The 25,092-nt window shown below is 44.5% G+C and overlaps 1 protein-coding gene across 6 annotated transcripts in view; it reads right to left on the bottom strand.

Moving 5' to 3' along the window:
- FYN (FYN proto-oncogene, Src family tyrosine kinase) overlaps positions 1-25,092 on the bottom strand; it is a 181,288-nt gene that overhangs the window by 50,543 nt on the left and 105,653 nt on the right. For 5 of the 6 annotated variants that reach the window (XM_050789058.1, XM_050789059.1, XM_050789061.1 and 2 more), the window contains 2 exons: positions 7,232-7,489; positions 2,443-2,539 (listed from right to left, as the gene is read on the bottom strand). In XM_050789058.1, the coding sequence (XP_050645015.1) occupies positions 2,443-2,539; positions 7,232-7,478 (344 nt within the window). In that variant the 5' untranslated portion in view covers positions 7,479-7,489. Of the gene's footprint in view, positions 1-2,442; positions 2,540-7,231; positions 7,490-24,926; positions 24,946-25,092 lie in introns of those variants that run through there. The other variant, XM_050789060.1, reaches the window with a different exon arrangement.

The raw sequence follows: 25,092 nt of genomic DNA, 5'->3' as shown, positions 1-25,092 counted from the left end.
ATGGAATTCCATTGGCAGAAAGGAAGAACATTAAGAGGAAGAGAACCTTTGTAATATTTTCCTCTACAAGAACAGGGTTGGAGGCTCAAAGGACTCTGTAAATATCAAAGGCCGTGCATGGAAGTCACAAAATAGAGATTGAGACAGATTGGATCCTCCTTAAGTGTTTCTCTAAAATTTCAATTTAGTGACATTGCAGATCCTTTCCAGATTAACAAAGGAAGAAGCCGTGGGATTGACATCGGCAGGGACTAACTTTCCAACGCCCTCTGGCCTGATGCACAGATGCACGTGCAGTGTGGACAAAGCCTCCCGAGAGCTGGGTCTGTGCTCCTACTATTCCGTGGTTCTTGCAGTTGAAAGTTTACAAATAGTCTTGAAATTTCTAATCAACCTTGGCATGTAGGGGAGGCTAAGGGGCGGGGGACTTCAGAATTCAAAGTTAATGGACTCCAACAAGCAGCAAAATAACAGCAAGGAGGTATACCCAGAGAGGATCAAAGCCCGATCCCCTCTTCCCCAGCCCCGGTCAACTCTCCAAACCTTCCTGTTACTTGAAGGGTCCCCTCCCCTTTGATAAAGTACCTGGGCCTCTCCCAGATCAAACCTGACACTGTTCTCAGGATGCCTCCCTGCACCTCACCCTGGGCTCTGCCACCTGCCAGCTCCGTGCTCTGGGGCAGTTTCCTAATCTGGGCCTCTGGCTCCTCAGATGTCAAATGATGACGTCGATGCATACCTCAGACAGTTGTGGAAAAATGCATGAGAACGTTTGTAACTTAGCGCATGGCTGGTACTTCAGGAGCCTTCAGTGAATGACAGCTGTTTATTATTTTTTTAAAAACTTCCTGTGGCTACAGGAGGATGACTCCGGGGAGGGGGGGTAGGTGACACTATTCTTGACCTGGGTGGTGGCTGCACAGGCATGTTCAGCTTGTGAAAATTCAGCAAACTGTATACTTTTTGAAAATTGTGGTAAAATACAGGCAACATAAAATGTATCATTTTACTCATTTTTAAGTGTACAGTTGAGCGGCAGTAAGTATGTTCACACTGCTGTGCAACATCACTGTGGACACTTTTGATATGTGCACTATTCTGCATGTATTCCAATAAAGAGTTAAAAAAAAAGCCACCCCACACCTTTGTTAATGATGACAATCGTCATATATGTTTGAAAACCCTGTGGCTATGTAGATTGTGCTTTCTGATGTCTGGAAGAGACTCATCAGCCCTTTATAGCGGTATTCAGTTCTTGCTGTTGAAAGGCGGCATATCCTCAGTGCATGGTTCTGTGAGCCAGGGGGCATTCCCGGGAAGGGTGGGCTTTCCAAGGAGGCAGTTTTCAGGCCTGAAGGAGGTTCCTGTGGCAATCAGCACTCCTCTTTCCTGGGACGTGCAGTGTGACCAGAGCTGCGTCTTACTCCCTCTGGCACATCCTTCTGGGAAAGCTGAGGAGCCTGCCTCCAAGTCCTTCTGCTGACATGGAATCTGGTTTGCTCAGAGAGCAGAGGAGAAGCAACCAGACTTGGTGGCATAGAACTTCCTGGTGTGCCCCTCAGCCCCTGCGTGGCACTCTTTCCCAACCACTGGGGGCACTCATAGGGACGCTGGAGATGCCTGGCTTGCCGATGTGGAACCACCCGACACTTTCTTCAGAGCCTAGATTTTTTCTGAAGGGCCTCATCTGCGCACACTGCCTCCATCTAACAGAGGAAGTATTTATAAACCATAAGAAAATCTGACCCATGTTTACTCTTCTTATGGAGGTATTGAAAGCAGGATTTGAAAAGTGAGTGGTCCTTACTCTTGAAATCCCCCCACTGCCTGTTTAACTGTTGTTCCTCCTGGCCAACGTTAAACAACCATGCAGCATATTCATTCATGAGTGGGTGAAATCACTTCTTTTGGCTCCAAAAGATTCCAGTCACTCCCAAATTTTCATTACAGTGAAACGCCTCCATGGGCTTCACCAATGAAATGTTTAGCAGTTTATAAAACAAAGAACTTGTTGCAAGCCTCAAGTGAGGGCTTAGCTAGTGTAACATGTGAAACGTGAAGAAAATCTCAAGGCAGAGAGCATGAAACGTGGGTAGCCAAGGCTTGTGCCAATCACTTGAAACTGTAGGTTTGTAGAAACACTCAGGGCTATGGAGAGTGATGCTGGTGATTTTACAACCTTTAAACCTAAACCAAAACCAATAAACATGGACTGTGCTAGTATTTTTGGTACTCTCCAAAAATCTCCTTGGACACACAGTGCCATAAAATACTGCAGTGTGTCACTGACTCTTCTTTTTCTTATAGTATATTGTTGTAAACTAGTGAATTTAGCGACTGTTCTTTTAGGATTTCAGACATCTGAAGAGGTGCAGACCAGAAATACAAGACCCCTTCCCAACCTGAAAGGTATACATGCTTCTCCTCCCTCTCCAAACTTACGAGCTGTTCAATATTTGAAATTTTTCTCCTTTGTGAAAACTCAGGTCATCTTCTGTCCGTGCTTCATAGTCATAAAGGGCCACAAACAGTGTCACTCCTGCCAAAACGAAATTCACAAGAAGGGAGATTATTACACAAGGGGAAATTAATTCCAAGAAATTAGATCTTCACTAAAATCTCATTCTCACAATCTACATCTAGTCAGCACTAATAACGTGATGAGGTGTTGTAATTAATGTGTCAAAACCAGAGTCACAGGGCTGTGTTTATGCCTTGGTCTTTGTAGGGAAGCCTTACTGGATCTGATAAAAACCTGCAGCTGAAGGGCTTCTTTCTGTAATAGCTTTGAATGAGTGCTGAGGAGCAGGGAGATACTAAAATCACGTCCCAAACAAAAGGGCAGCGTCAGCATCAGGGTTCAGGTTCGCAGGGCTCTGTGGCAGTTACTGACATCCTTTGCTGGTCACGTCTTCTCCTCCACTTGGAGCCCATGTTAGGTTCTGGGTAAAACGGACCACCCTTTGCCCTGGTAAAACAGTAATATAGAATGTAACAGGAAAGACCTCCTGCAGCTTGGGGACATTTAGAGAAGACTCTTTCTGTAATATTCACCCCAATTAGAGGATGTACTGCTCTCGGCATCTGCAGTTGGGTTTGCAGTTTTGTGCTGCTCAGCCCCACTGCTGAAAATGGAACCCTCTCCCTTGTCCTCCTTCTACCTTGAACTCACCTCTCCTCACACTGTCTTGTAGCACTCACTCTTCCTCACATCCACCCTATGTCGTCTCATCTGGCTGACTCTCTGGAGAGGCCCTTCCTGCTTTGCAGAAGTTTGCTAGCAGCAGCAGAGACTATCCAGTGTCATTTGGCCTAGGATTTCCTCCACGTAATTAAGCATATATATATACATTTTTTAATAGAGACGGGGGTCTCACTATGTTGCCCAGGCTGGTCTCGAACTCCTGGGCGCAAGCGATCCTCCTGCCTTGGCCTCCCAAAGTGCTAGGATTACAGGTGTGACCTACCATGCTCAACCCAATAGGCATAATTCTAACACAGTCCCCAGTGATTCCTGCCTCTTAGGATTCATGTCTCGTGCAAGCCCCTCCCCTTGAGTGTAGGTTGGATCTAACGACTTGCTTCTACTCAACAGAATGTGCAGTCCCTTAAGTGACTAGGCTTCAAAAGATGGTGACTTCTGTCTTTCTAGCAGACTCTCTCTATTGCCACTTCAGCTTGTGTACTTTGATGAAGCAAGGCGCCATGCTGGCGAGGCCCACGTGACCAAGAACTGAAGGTGGCCTCTGGCCAACAGCCAGCGAGGCACCAAATCTTGCCAGCACTACATGAGTTTGGAAGCAGATCATTCTCAGCTAAACTGTGAGATGACTGTAGCCCAGCCAACACACCTTGATTACAGCCTGTGAGAGACTCCGAAGGACCCAACGAAGCATTCGCAGATTCCAGACCCACAGAAACTGTAAATTCAGGTTTTATAATTTTAATTGATGTATGGACACACACACACAAACAAAAAAGCACGAAGGAAGATTTGGATCCAAGCGGTGCCACACTTTACGTCGTCACTATAAGTGTTCGAGTGTAAAGAAAACCAATTTTGAAACTATGAAATTCCTGATTCATAAATACACAGATATTTCTACTTTAGTACATATAAGATAATTCACTGTTATTAAAGTTCTTTTATTAAGGCAATTGCATATGTCTTAAAAGCAATGGTAAATTAAGTTGTCTTCCAAAACTGGGTACTTGTCTGGTCAGCTGTGTTATGATCAGTTATCTACCTCACAGTCTATTTTCTTTTGTGCTGGAACAGGTTGCTGGCCCTCCCTGTTTCCACAGACCAAATCCTCCCAGCTCAGGAGCTAGGGCTGAGCAGTTATTTCTTTTGAGTATTTTTTAGTTCTTACATTTTATGCTTGTATTTGATGATAAATGTCAGTGACATTTCATAGTTTCTAAAGTCCTTGCTGCTCTGAGAAGTGTAGATTCTAGTGAAAATTACATAGTCATAAGACAAATGTGTTTTTGTTTTAGTTTTTAAAAGTTGTGGTATCACTGGTTACAAGCTCCCTGGAATATTACTGCTTTGTGAAAGTCCAGGCTGAAGGCAGCAGCCTCTACGTACCTAGCACAGTTATAAACCTGGGTCTCTCACTACTTGATATTTTTGCATTAGTTAAGACAGAAATGTGATAGTTCGGTTAGAGGCGAGGGGAAATCTGCTGCTAGAAATGTCTAACTAAGTGTCATACTCATCTGGGTAAGATTTGGGAAACATAACCTCTGTACATTAAAAAAAAATATTTAAACATCACATAGTAGATACCATTAAATTATAAAAAAATTATGAAGACAGATCTTCTGTACAGATTGAAAAAAGATATCTATATGATGAAGAGAGTTAAATTTTTTTTTTTTTTGAGACGGAGTTTCACTCTCGTCGCCCAGGTTGGAGTGCAATAGCGTGATCTCAGCTCACTGCAACCTCCGCCTCCTGGGTTCAAGCACTTCTCCTGCCTCAGCCTCCCGAGTAGCTGGGATTACAGGCACCTGCCACCACACCTGGCTAATTTTTTGTATTTTTAGTAGAGACAGGGTTTCGCAATGTTGGCCAGGCTGGTCTCAAACTCCTGACCTCAAGTGGTCCACCCACCTCGGCCTCCCAAAGTGCTGGGATTACAGGTGTGAGCTACTGCACCCGGCCAGAGCCCACTTTTTTACCAAGCTGCCAGTTTGCTGTGTAGGTAGTTCCAAGGGAAGAAATGTGTCATGGCACTATTCAAGGACCACGAAGAGGAGTGGGGCTTGTCTTTCTGCCCCATCCCAAGTGGGACTTTCCTCAGGAGAGTTAGCATTCAGAGGTCTGACCACGCAAAGCAAGGCTCACTTGGCAACTGTCTTTCTTTCCTTAGGTTTATTTGGAAGGTAAGAAAAGAGATTGGCTTAAAACAAAAATGTGGATGCCTGTAAGGTCATGCCTATTCTTATTTAACCCTCCATGACCAGATTCCCTTCTTTAAAAACAACCTAAAAATGAAGACAAGCCAGCTCCACTGTATGCAAGGCAAGGCACATGAAGACCAGCACCCCACTATCTCCTTGCATCAGCTGACAAGTTCTCACTGAGGGCTTTTCTGTTCCATGTTCCGGGAACCGAGGGGAGAATCAAAGGAGGTTACAGAGAAACACAGACATTGTTCTTGGCCCTACAGGACTGAAGGCAGTGTTGGGAGAAAGGACATGCATATATATTAAAACCAAATAATTCAAGGCAGAAAAATCTGCCAACATTTGGGGGTACTGTGTTTTAACTTTCAAATGTTATAAGGGATCAGGTAGCCTCTTAGATGAAGACTGCTCCTGACTGTAGTGGAGACCCACATGCTCAACACAAGTGGCCCTCTCTAGTGACTTTAATGAATGATACCTGCAGACACAGGGGTCCATATCCAGCACTCATGAATGAATGAACAAGGATAATGGCTGTGTCAGCAGAATTAACAGTCTAGGCTGGCAAAGCCCCCATGCTTCTCATGGTAGGCACGACGATGGGGGTTGCGTTGGGTGTGTTTTCGCCTCTTTTTTTCTCCTGCATCCCCAGAAGACAGATGGCTTTAGACTGCCTGTCTGCATTTCTCCTTTCCAGGTGCCTTTGGAAGGTGGGAGGGATGGGTAAAGATACTTAGCATGTATTCAACCCATGCAAGGCCTGGGTTGAAAGGAAAGCTAGAGTCACCACAGCATGAGGGTGAACATAAACACTTCTACTGGGCAGAGCGTGCTAGGCTAGCAGAAGAGAAGTAGATAATGTCCAAAGGCTCAGGGTCAGGCCTTTTGATACAACTACACTGATGTGTGTTTGGTGCAGAGGGAAAAAATAGTTGCTAATGCCTTAGTAGTGCCTCCTCCCTAGGTGGAAAGGTACCTGCTGCCAGATGGGTTGAAAGATGCCGCATTCTTTAAAACTTTTATATAAGACATCTGCCGCCAGATGAGCTGAGACATGCTGTGTTCTTCCAAACTTTTGCAATAAACAAAATAATTTTGGAACAAATAATGTCAAATATCTAGTTACCATGGTTCACATGCTCAGAGAAAATCTGGACGACTAAGGATGCATGAGATAACTTACAAATATTTTGGAAAACATATGTCTGAGAATGTATGCCAGATATTTTACAAAGTATTAGCTAAGTCAGCAAATACACATGGCAGCAAAATACAGCCTTGTGGTACGAAAGACAAGGAAACTGCAAAAAAAAAAAAAAAAAAAAAAAAAAAAAAAAAGAGAAAGGCAGGCTGAGGATTAGGAAGAAGTGGGTGGGAAGAGGGAGTACATTAATATCTGGAGAACTCAAAATACACACACCCAGACCCAGTCCTGGAGCCTCTAATTCAAAAGACTGGGACATGGCTCAGGCATCCGTGTTTTGAAAAGGCTGCCCTAGTTCTTCTGTGTCAACCAGCCAGGCGAGGCTGAGAGTCATTAACCTACAGTGCCTCAGTAGAAAGTTGTAGCTCACTAACCCATACAGAATCCTCAGAGCAGCAACTTGGGGCACCTTGCAACCCTGTAGCCAAGCATTTTGTTTGTACATCAAGCTCTGGCTTTTCTTACAGCCCCTCATCTAGTAGAGGAGACATATTAGAAACTTACATGTGAAACCCCTAGTCAAAGGGAAGTGATGGGAACCCAGATGTTCAATTGCCAAAAGAGTTAAGGGCGGCTGCCCCCTCTCCACACTCCGTGACTTTGGGGGCTTACCTGTTCCTCCTCTCGTACGCAAGGTCCCCGTATGAGACGAAGAGTTCACACCTCCAAAGACAGTGAGTCCTTGGCCCCCGGCTGCGTGGAAGTTGTTGTAGTTGGGGATGGAGGTCACACCGAAGCTGGGGTAGTGCTGAGGGGTGGGGTCTGTGCCATAGCGGTACCCGGAGCTCTGGTTCAGGCTGCCGTCCCTCTCCTCCGTCAGTTTTGTTGCTTCTTTATCCTTACATTGCACACAGCCCATTATCTAAATTCCTGCCAGAGACAAAAAAGGGGTCACGTAAGCTGGGATGCTCCCTAGTTGCTGGGTTGCTCTCCAGTTAACGAGGAGTAATTGACAAGGCTCACTGTTGGCTATTTCAGGCCTATGAGGGGCATGAGGAAAGGCAGTGGCTGGGGGGATGGTTAGGAGGAAGCTCAGTTCCTTGACCCCACAATCACATTTGTTCCCCATACGTTCTGGATGACAGCATCATCAAAGAGCACAATGTTCACCATGCAGCAACTTTCCTCGACTGAGGCCTGTACCTCTTAAAATTCTGTAACAGCATACACCTGCCTACAGACTGTCCAATCATACTTACCAATTCTGCCTTTCTTTAGCCATCTAAAAAAAATATATATATATGCTCTGTAGAATGAGTCTATGCAACATTAGAATAAAAACTCCCATCAGGGCACAGGAAATTTAAGGAAGAGGGCGCAGGACTGTTGGATAAGCCAGAATACAACCTTCAATCAAGTCACTAGACTGCTTCACTCACAGATACCTAATCTTCAGGCACAAAACTGGTCAATTTTAAGCACTAAGATGATGCTAAGTATCAAAACTAAGAACTAGTTACTGGATGAAAAATAAAATCGGCAGAACCTAAGAGGTCCGAGTACATTTGCAGGATGTCACGATAGCCTACAGTAACGAAATTACTTACAGCTGCTAATTAACTTTTCAAATTTCCATTAGCTTTTGACATCCTTCAAAGACATTAAAAAAAAAAAAATCATTCCCATGTTATGGAGTTAGTGGCGGATTAAAAACTTGAGTTGTTGCCACCCCACCCTCCTCAAACCCACTTCTCCCAGGCTTCTCATCTCAGTAAATGGGACTGCCAGTGACCCAGTTGCTCCAGTCAGCATCCTGAGAAGCATCCTCATTTCCTCCTCCTTGTTTACTTCCCACTCTTCCTGTCTGAGCTCTCCTATTCAAACATGCCCAACTTTTCCGATCCTCAGAGACTCCATTCCGACACCCGCTTCGGGCCTTGGAACATAGCCTTGAACACTTCTTCCCCTTCCTCTTTGATATGCCATGTATCCTTCATGTCCTAGTTAATAAGGCACCGCTTCCTCTGCAAGGCGTTCTCTGACTTTCCTGCCCTTCCAGGCTGGGCTGCTTTCCCAAGCGCTCCCATGGCATCCCCATCTCCCTCCTTCTGGCACCCCTGGCACCATATTATAACAGGGCCTGTCCACTTGTCTCATTGCCCAATGGACTGCAAGTTCCAGGAAAGCGGGACACTGTCTGTTTTCATCATAGTTACACTGCCAGTGCCTGGAACAATAAATAGTAACCAGATGAGTGAAGATTCTGGAGCCTATTATGTTTCTCTTTTACCCTTTCTTTATCTCTGTATCAAAGCCGATCCCTCCTGTGACTTTTTTTTGAGATGAGTCTCACTCTGTCACCCAGGCTGGAGTGCAGTGGCGCAATCTTGGCTCACTACAACCTCCGCCTCAGCCTCCCAAGTAGCTGGGATTACAGGTGCCCGCCACCACGCCCGGCTAATTTTTTGTATTTTCAGTAGAGATAGGGTTTCTCCATGTTGCCCAGGCTGGTCTCGAACTCCTGACCTCAGGTGATCCGTCCACCTCAGCCTCCCAAAGTGCTGGGATTACAGGTGTGAACCACCGTGCCAGGCCCCTCCTGTGATTTTTATCAGCAGTGTACCTTGCATTTTAAAATCTACTGGTATGTGTGTGAGAAGTGAAGAAGATTCAGAAATACAAGTTGGTTAAATCGTCCCCCTTTGGACTTGCAATATCCCATCAAGCCGACAGGCGTCAGGTAGAACAGGCCAGTGGAGGTCCCTGCCAAAACTGCAAACCAGCCCATTTGGGACTAAAGAATCAAATAAGAAACACATGACATCATGTTTAATAACATTTATTCACTGGGGAGGGCACAGCTGGCACAGGATGGGAAGGGCTTGAGGAGGCGAAGGAGAAGGCACGCTTTTCTATACTATCTTGCAAACCAATGCAGGAGGTGCCACATCAGAAGAGTGCTCCCTGGGCACTCTTCTGAGCACTGCTTTTCTGCTGGACTGGGTGATGGGAGCAGTATCAGACTGTTCTAAAGCTCTCTCATATTACACATTTCAATAAATACTTACTGAATTGAATGTCAGTTCTTGAGAATGAAAATGTTTGGAAAAGAGACGCCTACTGCTTGAGCTGAGCTCACCAAATCTGGAACACATTTACTCCTAAATCATTTGAGATTAACTTACAGTATACTGTGTCCAACATGCTTTGTAACTTATGGTAAATGGATATCATTTTAACAAGTTTCCAATAGGAAATGCAAGCTATTTCCAAGGCATGATGTACTAAAGGAATTTCATCATTTGTTGTTGATGTTGCTTCATCAGACTGATAACTTGCTCATATATTAACTCTTTCATGGTGGAAAGTCGCTCCACATTTTGGCAAAGACCAAACAGAAAACACTTCTGTCCCAGATGTTTTTTTTTCCCCCCCCAGGAATTTCACTGATCTACTGTAATTAGAGAATGTGAGACTCGAATCATAGACTCACATCACTTACACCAGTGATTCTCAGCTGGGGGTAACTTTACCACTCCCCTACAAGAGACATATTGGGCAATGTCTGGAGACATTTTGGGTTGTCACACTCAGAGGGAGGGATACGCCTGACACCTACTGGGTAGAGTCCAAGAATGCTGCTAAAACTTCCTGCAATGCACAGGACAGCCTCCTACAAACAAGAGTTACCTGGCCCCAAATGTTAATAGTGTCAAGGTCAAGAAATCCTGATTTACACAAAGGACAGAATTTCTATCTACATCTTTGAAGCAGTTTAACAGCTGTTTCCCTTACATGGATGTGATTAACATACAACCCAGCATGCTTTCTTCAGGAGAATAGGCATGCTAGGTAGAAGCAGGCAGTTTTAAAGTGTGACAAGAAGTGCTCTGATTTTTCTCTAGAAGCTTGTGCACTGTGATAGAGAAACAGAACCTAGAAGTAATGAGAACGCTCATTGCAAACTACTCTTCCAACTCCAGCAAAACAAAATAAGCCCCATATCAGAACCCTGAAGAAAGCAGGATCCTACATTTAACCAAACTAAGAAAAAATAATCTGTCAAAATCCACTTTAAAAAAGAAATATACTATAATAAGCAACTAGCAGCTTATTTATAATTTTATGAAGTAACAGAGAAGAAAAATCATCAGCTTCTTGAAAGCAGGAATTTTTTAACTGCTGTATCTTGCGTGGCCAGAACAGTGCCTGGCACACAGTAGTCACTTAATAAATATTAGTTAAATAAATAAATTAAAAAATAATCAAAATTATTTTGGAGAAAACAATCCTCTTTTATAGAAAAGACAGCACTGTCACCACTTGGTGCATTCGACATTTGGAGGTAAGTAACGTTTCTATACAGGTCTTGCTTACTCTCTTCTCTTCAATGACACACAGGAAGAAGTGAAAATAAATCAGTAACTGCAGTTTCAAGTCATTAAAAGTTAAGAGCAATGAAAATATTTATATAGGAACTTGTGGTCTTCTTCCTCCCCCGTGGGGCAGTCAGGCTAACTGCTTCGTGACAGAAGAGTCAGAAGACGCTACATGAGCTGTATTCAGTGTGCCCAGGCTCCTTGCTACAAGGCAAAGTTTTGATCATTCATGCTAAAATAAAAATATCCTTTATTATGCAGAGTTATGCGCTGTGGCTTTTATGTCCAATGCTGTAGGTGCATCGTGACATAGAATGCACTAATTTACCTGCTGTAGATCCCTGGGGCACTGGGAAACACTGAATGAGGCCATTGTGGACGTGGAGCCCTGGAGTTACTCTGATCAGGAAAATATCACACGCCATGAACTCATGGCTATAGTCCTCTGCAGGCTATCATGCCTAGAAAAACTGGTGAAAGGCATTTTCACTAATTGGATCCCGAGCCTGTGGTCAAGGTGTCTGGATTACAGCTGTGAAGCCTCTATTCTCCAATCCTTTTGCAAAGGGAGGGGCCCTGTTTCTACCATGGAAATAAAACTTGATCTACTTAAAATTTCCCTAGTCCTGTGGTTCTTTTCAGATGCGCCAATAGTGTTAAGCAACCTGGGAAGTATTGCCAGACACAGGATTCAAGGAACGCTGCACCCTGCTCCCATGAGCAGGGCAGACATTATCAACAGATCAACAGATCACAGCCCTTTCTGCTGCCGTGCTATGGGAGCTATGCTTCTTCACATAGCCCTGTAGTGACTGACAGAAGCTGACCTAAAGGATAGATTCAATCCTTTACTACCACAGGCACAGGGTGCTTCGATCCAAGATGAGTCTGGTTGAACATACACTCCCTCCTCCTGATGTAGACAGACCACAATCCAGTCTACAAGATGTACATTAAACACAAACACATTCATATTTCCTCATGCGCCAATCAATAAAGCAATGCCAGTATGCCCAAGTTATAAGCTTGCAGGACGTATGATAAGATTTCAGGTGTGTGCAGGAGCTAGGTATCAAAATGGGAAAAAGGCCACTGGCAGTCTTCTGTACAAGCAAATTACTTTCTCTTGAGACACATATACTTGCAGGCAGAGGAGGAATGGCAGGAAGAGGAAGTGGAACTGACAACAAATAACTTTAATTTCAGCGGTTTAAGCTCTTTTGTCTCAGAAGCCAACCTAGGTGGATGTGAAGAAGTGACAGCCCTTAGGCATCATCCCTGCTCCTGACAGCCCCCAGCAGACTTTGGAGAGTGACAGGTAAAGCCACATTTGGCCCATACTTAGAGGTGGCATGTTTCCTGGTATCATAATGGAAGTATAAGAACAAGGAAGGGAAATGAACCTAGAAACCAAATGCAAGCAACTGAGATGGGGGCAGTTGAAAAAAGAATGTAAAGCTGAATTGCAGATCAACTGCATGGTTTCACACTTTTCTAGGAAAAAAGCAAAAACTGGAAGCTTATCAAGCAAACACACTTCTTCAGTCAGCAGGAATAGCATTAGGAAAAGGATAAGATGTGGCAGAGACACATCTGAAATTATTTGACTTCAGGATAGAAGATTCATGGCACAGGGCTCTTGATCCTCATAAAATTAGAAACACCCATAACAATCTACTTGAGGACTTTTGCTACATTCTCAGTGGAGAGAGTTAATCCATTGAAAGCCTACGAAAGCCGCCTTTAGTTTTCCCCCATGTCATTACTGGGAGCAGGAGGACATTCAGAGACAGTTGAGTACCACATCAGTAGCAATGAGGTTGGGCCACAGAACCTGTCACCCAAATTTCCTAATTTCCCAGCACCTTTTGATCCTTTACAATGGGGCTTTTCTCCTTTGTAGCACACTGCATCAGATGATCCTGACACCCCATGAGAGACTGCAGGCAGTGCTGCCTTCTGGGGACAGCCGGGACAAAAGGCCCAGGGAGGACTGGGGAGGCTGGACAGAAAGCAGGGCTATGCTGGCCACTCTTGGGATCACAAGCATTTCCCAAGGTACTGAAGCAGAGAAAAAGACACTGCTGGGTTGGCCCTCCAGAGATGTTAATACTTGAGGGCTGAACTACTTTCAGCACTGGTGCTGGGTTCAGCCAGTGGCCCCAGCCCAGCTATGAAAAAAAGCATGCAGGGCTCTGCCAATGTGGGAAAGTCCTCTCTTTGCTGCCAACTGGAGGGAGTGAGTGAAAATATGTGCCTTGCTGAATGACAGTGTGGTAGGGAGAATTCTGAGCTGTCTCCCAGGACTTCTACTCCCAGTGTACGTGCCCTGTAAATCCCTAGGACTTATGAATGATGGGGTAGTCACTCCATCAGTGGGTTATGTTATTCGGCACAGCCGACTTGGAGAGATCATCCTGGGTGGACCTGACCTAATCAGGCGAACCCTTGAAAGGTATGCCAGTTCCTGGAAAAGTAGATTAAAACTGCAAGAGGCCTTCATTATGAGGGAGATTCTCCACAGCTGCCTTTAAAGATGAAGGGGCTGTGTGGCCAGACACATGGGTGGTCAGAGCTGAGAACAGCTTGGTCAAGAACCTGAATGAACCTGGAAATGGATTCCTCCCTAATCAAGCCTTCAAACAACAACATAATCAGCTAACATTTGATTTCGGCTTTGCTGAGCAGAGAATCCCCTCTGTGCCTGGACTTGTGACTGACAGAAATGTGAGCTAACAGATGGATGTTGTTTTAAGCCACTAAGTTTGCGGTACTTTGTTAGGCAGCAGCAGAAAACTAATGCATGTTTTGGTGGGATGGGCACCATGGGGATGATGGCTCCAATTTCAGCAGTCATGACCAATATCCAATCAGTGTTCCCTGTAGCCTAGGTGCAGGCTGGACACTGGAAAATGCTGTCCCATTAAAAATCTAGTAACAACTCTAAAACATAGGTATTACTATTTCCCCACACTTTACAAGGGAGGAAAAGAGGGGTTGGGGAATTTGTCCACAGCTATGTCAGTCATAGAGATGGGATTTGAAATCAGACAGCCTGATTCCATGGCCAACACACAGAGTCTCTATACTAGAGCTGTCTCCTGACCATGGAATCCTGGCCAGTCCATGCAAGGGTGTGGGTGTGAGGGCTGGAGGTGTTGAGGGAAAAATCCTATAGGGAAGAACTGGTTCCACAGAGCTCAATATCTCACACATTATGGTACGGTTTGGCTCTGTGTCCCCACTCAAATGTCACCTCAAATTGTAATCCCTATAATCCCCATGTGTCAAGGGCAGGACCAGGTGGAGGTAATTGAATTATGTGGGCAATTCCCCCATGCTGTTCTCATGATAGTGAGTTCTCACGAGATCTGATGGTTTTATAAGCATCTGGCATTTCCCCTGCTTGCACTTACTCCATCCTGCTGCCCTGTGAAGAAGGTGCCTGCTTCTCCTTTGCCTCCCGCTATAACTGTAAGTTTCCTGAGGCCTCCCAAGCAATGCGGCACTGTGAGTCAATTAAACCTCTTTCCTTTATAAAGTATCCAGTCTCAGGTATTTCTTCACAACAGTGTGAGAATTCACTAATACACATTACTAACGGAGGCACTGATTTCAGGGACTAGGCCTCACCTCCATCCCCAATTCAGATTCCATTCCCCCAAGACAGTGGATTCTGTAGAGGTGCTGGACCACACTAGGTGCAGTGATCACATGTGGTTTGGCATCTTAATGACTATTTGGGCCAGTGACACTGAAGCAGCCTTTAATTTCCTCATCTTTCCTAGTCATGGCAACGGTATTTATAAGAATCATGAAGGAGCTGGCACTGGTTTCCTTGGTATAAAAATCAGTTTTCCTATTGCACTTAAAATATGATTTGCTTTACAGGCAAAACTTTCTGGAACATATTTACTGCATAAACTGAGATACACATCTAATGCCTCCACCAAGCACAAGATAACAGCTTTCTACTCTTGGTGGAGCCTGTGAGGGAGAGCCCCTCGCCAAATGCAAGTATTAAAATATTACAGTCTCTGAGGTGAGAAGATAGATGTAAAAGTGGGAATACACACAATGCAGACACTAGCCACATGCAATCATGGAAGAACAGAGCCTACTTAAAAATCAAACCCAAGTTTTGCTTCAGAAATAAGTGAAGTTGGACCCATTCGATCATTTACGCATGACTTTGAAAGCCTCTCTGGAGGGGGAAGAGGATGAACCTTGTCTCATACTGCACAGCAAGGGAACCGAACTAATAAAAATCACTCTTAAAATGTCATGTTACTTTAAGAATAAGCCATACTGCTGGCACCTATAATAATTTTGTGGGTCCCCATTTCTGGCTTTTCTTGTTCAAATGGCCCCCAGGCTGAGAAGCAGCTGCTCACATCCCTGCAACAAACATGTTCCTTCCTTTCTGCATAGCCTGCCATTTCTCCAGCCCGAAGATTCAAAAGCACTCAAGAAAAGAGAAATGGAAGCATCAGTCAGACCCCAATGGTGAGATTTAAGACTGCAGTCAACTGAATGTTGGAACCAGTCCCAAACCTAAATGGCCAAATGAGGTTTTAACACCAAACCATGGAAAGGCTCCAAGAAAAGGGTAAGAACATTTTCTTCTTAAATTCATTTTGCTCTGGATCTTAAGACAAGAGTGAAATGGTGATAAAAACAAGGATAATATGTTTTAACCCTATCTATGCCAAAGGTTTCAGAAAGAATTAGAGCACAGGTTGTAAAGTTTTTTCAGGCTCCACCCCCTGACCCCAACCCTTTTTGGACCATAGAAAAGCCCCTTGTAGTTAATATTTTTAAAATTTTTATTATATTTAAATTGAGATATAATTCATACACCAAAAAATTCACCCTCTTGAAGCACACAGTCCAATGGGTTTTAGTACATTTACAAAGGAGACCATTTCCATGATCTAATTCCAGAACATTTCATCACTCCAGAAAGAAACCCATGCCCATTAAGCAATCGCCACCCACTCCCTTCTCTCCCCAGTCCCTGGCAACCCCTAATCTGCTTTCTGTCTCTATGGATTTGCCTATTCTGGACATTTCATATCAACAGAGTCACACCATACGTGGCCTTTTGTGATTGGCTTCCTTTGCTTGGTATAATGTTCTCCGGGTTCATTCATGTAACATGTATTAGTACTTCGCTCCTTTTTATGACTAAAAAATATTCTACTGTATGGATATACCAGATGTTGTTTACCTATTTATCAATTGATGGACATTTGGGTTTTTACGTTTTGGCTCTTATGAATAATAGTGCAACAAACATTCATGCTCAAGTTTTTCTGTGGAGATATGTTTTCAACTCTCTTGGATTAATATTTTAATATATAAGAAATTTATACAGATAAGAGAAACTCTAGTTTAGGCAAACAGAAACATAAATTGACAACAAAAAAGGAAAAACAATTTGTGAAACATATGAGAGAATACTGCCTTTGGTAGTAATCAGAGAAATACAATTTAGTGAGATACTATGTTTCACCTCTAAATTCACACATTAAAACAAATAAGTATACTCAATAGTGATGAAGTTTCCTTGAAATGAATATTGCTCTCTTACATTGCTGATAGAAGACCAGAAATCAGTGTAAAACCATTTGGTAAACCAATTTGGCAATATAAAAAATTCTTAAGAATGGGTATACCCGGCCAGGTGTGGTGGTTCACACCTGTAATTCCAGCACTTTGGGAGGCTGAAGTGGGCAGGTCACTTGAGGCCAGGAGTTCAAGACCAGCCTAGCCAACATGGTGAAACCCCATCTCTACTAAAAATACAAAAATTAGATGGGTGTGGTGGCAGGCCCCTGTAAACCTAGCTACTTGGGAGGCTGAGGCATGAGAATCGCTTGAACCAGGTAGGTGGAGGTTTGCAGTGAGCTGAGATGGTGCCACTGCACTCCAGCCTGGGTGACAGAGTGAGACTCTGTCTCAAAAAGAAAAAAAAAGGTTTCGGGTGGCGGGAGGTGCGGGGGGCATGTCCTTGAACCTGTAAATGTGTGCTAAAGACATGCGTTTTAAAAAATGACATGAAGAGGTTCCATGAAGTATTATTTATCATTTGAAAAATTAGAAAACTTGTTAGTTGTTTAGCATGAGGGCAATGGCTAAAGTAAATTGTAAGGTATGCCCATAAAGACAAGTTAAGCAGAAATTAAAACTTATATTTACTTAAATTATCAGCAATATGGAAAAATGTTCCTGTTATATTAGGAAGGATCACATGATTGCAACTATATAACAAATGCCTAGAAAACTCTTTGGAAGGAAACATGCTGAGATTATGGTGGTGTGCAGCTGATAACACTATGGGCAACTGTTCTTTCTTTGCTCTCTGCGTCTTTATTTCTCAGATTTGTCTATACCAAGAATGTACTCTTTTTATAATGAGAATAAATCACCTTTATTTTTCTTTAAGAAAGTTCCTTTTAATATTATCAATTACTGATTGAATGTATATGTAAGTTGAAACAACCACACATTGATGAAGTACACTTTGTCAGCTGAAAAATTAAGAGGGCGAGAGTGATTGATTCCGAGGCCTGTTGAGAGGCAGATGTGAAGGGTGAAAGGTACCAAAGGACAGTAAGGCTGCTGAGCATGTTCTCGTAACTAATCTGTGCTGGAAAGCGAGCAGTGTGGGGAGCGGGCGGTGAGTATACATTGATGAACAGCAATAGAAATCTAATTAAGGGCACAAAAAAGGCAAAGCCACATGCAGAGGACCCTGTAGGGGACAAGTGTGGAATCTGGGATAACCGAACCAAAAATAGGGTGGCTGGATTAGTGGGGTTTTGAGAACCTTTGGGCCACACGTCGTAGGTACTTGGGGATATCCACTAAACTCAGAATGACGGTACTCATTCCAGTCTACCTTGGCATCTAACCAAGGCAATCTGATTCCTGAGGAGTCTGCAGGAGCTCTCTGTGAGTGAGGTCATGAAGACCACGCATGGGCTTGGCTCTAGGAAGGTGGAGAGGATGAAACAAAGCACTTTTGTTCTTTGGATGCCGATTGGTGGGGAGGGAAGGGGGCCTGCCCTCGCTCTTGTTGCCTTCACCCTTTCCTGTTGAGACACTCAGCTGGGCATTTTAATGCTTTGACTCTGAGCCACTGTCCCTGGAACCTGGGGCAATCCAAGCAGGGCACAGAACGGTAGGCAACACTAGTTCATGCGATCTGAAAATTTTCAGAAACACTAGGCACAGAAGACATGTTTTCCTGATGTTGATATCCAATCGAGTATCTTTCTACCCTCCTTACCCTCATTCTATAAAACCAACCAACCAGAGAAAAAGAGAAAAGAAAAACAAAAACATGGACTTCTATTCACGAACCAGCAAAGAGAAACAGGAAGGTCAGTGTCACATCTGGGCCACAGTGGCAGAGCCTGGCTTTCTGGGCTGCGCCTGTTTAAGGAATAGTGGTGGCAGAACTGGCCGAGGGCCCAAGGGTCAGGGTGTCACCTGGCAGAGCCACAAGAAAACACATTAGTACAAAGCGGCTGTTTGAACAGGCGTCATCAATGCCCCCTCCCCGAGTACAAGGACCGCTGAGAATGAAAGCCGAGGAGGTTCACTCTCCAAGGCCGAACAAAAACCCGCCCTGCCAATCTTCCCAGTTTCTATAGAGGTTCCTCGCCAGATGATTCTGCAAATGTGGCCTCATCCTTTCAAAAAACAGTGCATTCTTTTTCTCTTTCTTTAATTCACTAGTTCCAGTCAAGAAGATCCAATTCCTTTAAAGACACAGAAAGGACTTTGAAGAAGGAGACTTGACTTCTTTCACCTCTGAGCTGATAGCACAGTGCTTGTGGTCTCCATGTCTCCCATTTTCGCTGATCATTTATCTGGTTATGAAGTCACAGCCCAGTCTCAATCTACCAGCCTGAGAATTTGGTTGTGAGGCCACTTGCACTGTGTTTTTGGGACAGAGGCTGGTGTCTTTCCTTTGAAGAATAACATGAAGCCCAGCCCCCCAGCCCCTGGGTCTTTGTGTTGGCACTTGATTCAGGCTGCCAGAAATCAGCAATAACAGCAGGGATAACTTCTGCATCCCGTGCCGTGGTGCAGAATTTCAAAGCTTCTTGCAGCTGTTTCGGTGTGAATGCAGATAAAGTAGGCAGTCAGAAAGCATAGTTTATCTAATTCCATGGCCTCTATGGGGACAGAACTGAGAAGGAGGACGGGAACAAAAGATGCAGAGAGGCAGGCTCTAGCTAGCCTCCTCCTACACTTTATCGCCTGAAGGAAAGGAGGGTGGTCTCTGCCTTCCCTGATGTTGGTTTCCTTACTCTGGGTGAGCCCAGGGTGGCTGACTATGTCGTGCATGTCTCAGTAAAGTTTTCACTAGAGGTCTGCATTTATGAATGCAAATTGAGTGCCAAGAGAGACACAGAGGAAATTAAAGGAGGAAGATCAGTAAGAGGAAGAGAACGTGGAATCACCAGAAGGAAGTCAGTGATGCTTTCCCCAGCAGCACATAAAAAACAGTATTTGGGATGACAAGCTGTGGCTACTCTGTGTGGGAGGAACATGTGCTACATGGGCTAGACCACTTGTGGATGACCTACTTAACACCCGACGGAAACCCAGTCAGGTTTTTCTTAACAAATCCAAAAAAGGGAACATTGGGTTTATATACCAGCATACATTCTGCAAACACTACTGCTTGTAAAAGTTATGGTAAAGCAATTTAATAGTTACTTTTCACTTGGCCTATGAATGAGGTAGAGAGTACAATGTTTTTTTAAAGTGTTGTCTTGCAGAGTAATTAACCCTGAGGTTCACTCCTTAAAGATGGCACAGCAGTTTATCTTCCCTTTTTTCCAGAAGCTTGCAGGATGCTGGTATCAGGCAGGGTTGCCCTGGGTCTAAAGGGACAAGCCAGGCTCGGTGGCTCACGCCTGTAATCCCAGCACTTTGAGAGGCCAAGGCGGGTGGAACACTTGAAGGAATTAGAGACCAGCCTGGGCAACATGGAGAAACCTCATCTCTACAAAAATATAAACATTAGCCAGGCATGGTGGTATGTGCCTATAGTCTCAGCTACTTGGGGGGCTGAGGCGGGAGGATCACTTGAGCCCGGGATATTGAAGTTGCAGTGAGCCATGTTCATGCTACTACACTCCAGACTGGGTGACAAAGCAAGACCCTGTCTCAAAAAAAAAAGAAAAAAAAAATGTGAGCTTCAACAAGGAGCCCTCCAGGGTTCACACTAATGCTGAAGGAGCCCAAAGACCTTTTGCACACATTGAGCAGAACCACTGAGTCCACAGACAGACAGACAGCTCTTGGCTCTCAGCTGAACCTCAGGAATTATGAGGACTCATGGAATGACCAGACCAAGTGCTCAGATTTGGCTCTCAATGCTCAGATGCCCCCTGCTGTGCCAGAGCCTTGAGCAGGGCACATTACGAGAGTTTTAATGATGTGAGAAGAGCTAGGCATTGCTGTGTCCTACAGTTTTTTTAAATTTTTTGCCCTATGGTTTAAAGAACTCTTTCTTACTACAGTTTTCAGAAGACCTATGTCCTCCACTTTCCTTTGTTGCTGAAATGAAGAACAACTTATGATCTGGCTCAACCAACTCCGACATTCATGTCATGCTGTGGTCTTGACCCTCCTCCCTCATCACAGGGAGGCTCCACTTCTCTCTGGCTCTACCCTACAGGGTAGCTAGGTACAGCTGTTCTCCTTCTGAGCTGCTGGAGATCAGAAGAAAACAATAACAAGAATAAAGAAACACCCCCCCACACCCCAAACAAAAGTTACTCAGAAATCACCATAGTAACAAATCACCAGTTTTCAACTGTCTCATTTCCCTTGCATTTTTGTTTCTCTGCACATATCCTTTTATTTATATTCAGCCCCAGCTCTAGCCTTTATTCAACAAACATATTTTGATCCCCTTTATGTGACAGGCACTGTGCTAAGGGCTGTGGGTATAAAGTCAAGTACACATGGCCTGTGTCCTCAGGGAGCTAATATATACTTAAGAGGGAGACAGACAAGTAAATCAAGGGACTCAGGTTGGAGAGGGGACACAGAGGGAGTTCTAATTCATCCAGGTCAGCAATTGTGAAAGTGACTGGACATCAGCCCAGGCAGGGAGGAGATGGGCACTGCAGGTAAGGGAACAGCATATCTGAGGGCACAGAGGTGTGGAACAGCATGATGCCCTCAAAGAACCATCAGTGTTCCTATGGCTTATCTGATGTATGTCTATATTTATGGAGCACTCAAATATGTGCCAAGCATATTTCGAGGCTCTGGGTGCTAAGGCTGAAGAAGACAGGCTCCCTGCTCAAAAGGAGCTTATAGTTGAATGGGATTGAAATGTGTAGCTGGCAAGTGGCTGAGCTTGAGAAGCAGTCAGAAGCCAGATCTTAAACAACTATGAGTCCATTCTTTTTTTTTTTTTTTTTTTTTTTTTTTTGAGACGGAGTCTCGCTCTGTCACCCAGGCTGGAGTGCAGTGGCCGGATCTCAGCTTACTGCAAGCTCCGCCTCCTGGGTTTAGCCATTCTCCTGTCTCAGCCTCCCGAGTAGCTGGGACTACAGGCGCCCGCCACTTCGCCCGGCTAGTTTTTTTTTTTTTGTATTTTTTAGTAGAGACGGGGTTTCACCGGGTTAGCCAGGATGGTCTCGATCTCCTGACCTCGTGATCCGCCCGTCTCGGCTTCCCAAAGTGCTGGGATTACAGGCTTGAGCCACCGCGCCCGGTACAGAGCCTTCACTATGGTGCCTAAAGCTTTGCTAGGTGCAATATGCAAATGATCTCCTTTGATCCATCAACAGCCTGTGCTGGGTATCATCATCATCATCAATGAAGGGAGGTAAAGTTATTTGCCTAAGGCCTCACTGCTAGGTTTAACTGCATTTTAACCCAGATCTGGCTAAATCTGAGACCTATAAGCTAAAGGGTTTGCATATTATCCAACTGATACTTATCCAGTATTAAGCAGGAGTGAAACTGGGTCTTGATAGACACATACTGAAACTGGGGAGAAAAGAGAAGCATGGGTGGGGGGTGTCAGATCAAGAGGCCAAGGGTAGAAAGAGACTGCATGCAGGTGGCTGGACAGGGGAGTATCTAAGTAAGATATGACTTTCTAAGTGGACCAATGACTATCCATTCTAGCTAGCTAGCTATGCATAATTCATACCTCATAAATCATCCCCAACTCTAGCAAAGCCATAGCTTTTGTAACATGTGAGAATAAAGATCTGAAACCATAAATGGTTGCAGAGGTGATTTACTATGGAACTATGTAAGTGACATTATCTGAGAGCCCTGGCACACATTTGGGGCTGGAAGGAGTGAGAAACAGGCTTGCACAGTTGTGTAAGTGGCTGCCTAAACATGACGAGGACAGGTACCACCACAGATAGACATCTGCAATGCAGGTCATCAGAAGAAAGACAGGAATGCCACAGAAAAGGGCATGTTGAACAAGTAGAATCCAACAACAGACCGATGTCCCAAGAGGATCCTGAAGGAGTGGCTAGGGTTAGAGGTGCAGATGAATGTGAGGTCACAGGGGATCACCACCGTTCTCCTCCAGCTGTGGAGGGGTTTGCGTTGTCAAGTCAAATGGGAACGCCTTTATCATGACGCAGAAGTGGCAGTTACACTTCAGTTTTGCATGAAAAATGTAATATTAACACATTCTTTGGGTTAGAAAACAGCTTATTTTTTCAGCAATGACAGCTCTACTCATATATACAGGCTTAGAACAGTTAGAGGAAGGAAATTCTTGCTCATCCACCTGAAAGAGTCATCAATCGGCAGCTCTGGCAGAAGCACTTTGTCCCAGTACTAAGCAGAACTGGCCTGTCCCTGAGAGCTCATGGTGAGTTCATGCTCTGTCCCAGTTCTGGCTCAAAACAATCCAAATTGACCCAGCAAGTAACAATGCTACACATGTGGAATAAGCCCAGGCAACAGCTCTGCCATAATTCTTTGTGACAAAGGCTGACCCGACATGCTGATTTCCAGCTCAAGTGAAACAAAATGGTCCTGTGTATAACCAGCCTACACCAGGTTTCTTCTTTAATCTGGACGCACTAAATGCACTTCCCTCTAAGTCCCTTCGTCATTTTCTAGCCATCTTACTTCTCCTTAAGACTTGTATTTTCTATATAGGTTCACTGCTAAAATAAAAATATTGCTAACAATTAGTGGATCTGCATAACTCTTATAGAAGAGACTGATTATTTATACCAATTTCTACTTTTCCAAACCCACTAAACTATTCCCTAACTTTGTTTTTCTTAACTATCTCAACTGTTTGAAATCTGTTTCTGTTCTAACATGGTTGCTGGTTAATCATCCATTCTTTTCACTATTTCTTTTGTGCCTCAAACACTTGACTCTTTAAAATAATGGTGTGAATAGAGGAATAAACAAACTTAGTTTCTCCTCCACTCTTACAACATGCTTCTGACACCAGATGTGTGGGTTTTGTTTCCGCACATATCAGGCAAACAAGCAAGCAATTTTGCAGTGGACACAAGCAAGCAATTTTGCAGTGGACACAGCTGGCTGCTCTCCAGTTCAATTCAATTTGATGCCAATATCTACCTGGAGATTGTGTCAGATCCTACAGGTTGAGGGCTTAGTTCCCCAAGACTGCTCCCCACTTCAGACACGAGTCACAAGCCCCAGGTTGTGGTATGTGCTTCTAACGCAGCGGCTATAAATCAGGATCTCCACAACCCCCTCCTTGGGTTTGACTCATTCGCTACAGCAGCTCACAGAAGTCAGGGAAACAGTTATGTTTACTACTTCATTATAAGGGATATTTTAAAGGATACAGATGAAGAAATACACAGGGTGAGGTACGGAGGAAGGCGCGTGGGAGCGTCCACGCCTTCTGCGTCCTGCTACCCTCCAGGAACCTGCACATGTTCAGCTACCTAGAAGCTCTCCAAACGTTGTCCTCTTGGCTTTTTATGGAGGCCTTATTACCTAAGCATGATTGATTAAATCACTGGCCACTGGTGATCAACTTAACCTTCAGTCCCTTTTTCTCTCCCCGAAGACTGGGAGATAAGGCTGGAAGTCCCAACCCTCTAATCCTCTCTTTCCCATGACCAGTCCCCATCCTGAAGACGTTTACTACTTTGGAGATTCCAAGGATTTTAGGAGCTGTTTGCCAGAAAACAGTGACCAAATATACATTTCACAACATCACTAATGGCCACAAATTTTCCTTAATTTTGACTATTTTCCTATAACAAAACAAATAAACAAATAGTTTCTTTGGAACCAGAGCATTTTTGCTTTCCTGCTAGGCCAGGTGACAAAACTCTCACTCATTTTCAACCCAAACAACACAACACCCACCACAAACTGTCATCCTTCATTTCTATATTGTAATTTCAACATAAAGTGATGCTACTGGCATAATTTTCAGTCTGTTAGGAGCAAGTCCTGGTGAAAATGTGGAACAAGAGCTCCACACACACCACTAGCAGGACGTCAACAATTTTACATTACTAGTGAAGATGAAGATGCACCTATCCCATGAGCAGAGCTCCACTCCCAGGCATATACCCCAAAGAACCATGCCTACCTGAACCAGGAAACACATGCACCCCAGGGGTTTAGGTGAGGCTCAGGAATCTGAGGAATCTGTACTTTTTATAGGTCCACTGGTGATGCTACCTCCTCCCCTGCAGGGGTCTGGGATTGAAGGCTTACAACCTCAACTCACATCTGTTTTTGGAGTCAGGTGCCCCCAAGGCTCATGGCTGCAGCCAGGCAAAGCTGCTCACTGAGGAGGAGTAATGGGGAATCGCACATCCATCGGAGATGCTCCTCCCTGGTCAAAGGTAGCTATTCTGAGGATGTGGGAAAATCCAGCGCAGTATCAGCATGCTTGCTCACCAGCCGCCTGCTCTTCCTCCTTGGTCACCCCTCGCTGTCTGAGCAAGGTGTGGCTCAAAACTCACCTCATCTGGTGATAGGCTTGGGTCAGCACTGGCATCATCCTCATTTTCAGCGCAAAGTCCTAAAGTGCCCACCCAGCCCTGGTGCTGCTATGAATGTGATGCTTCCCTGCCTGAAAGAGGAAACATCGAGGTGGGGCTTTAGAAGGTAACACTGAGGGGTGAGCCC

This window comes from Macaca thibetana, chromosome 4, assembly GCF_024542745.1.
Source record: "Macaca thibetana thibetana isolate TM-01 chromosome 4, ASM2454274v1, whole genome shotgun sequence".
Classification (NCBI taxonomy): Eukaryota; Metazoa; Chordata; class Mammalia; order Primates; family Cercopithecidae; genus Macaca; species Macaca thibetana.
Note: the sequence above shows the minus strand (reverse complement) of the source record. Positions and strands in the feature narration are given on the sequence as shown.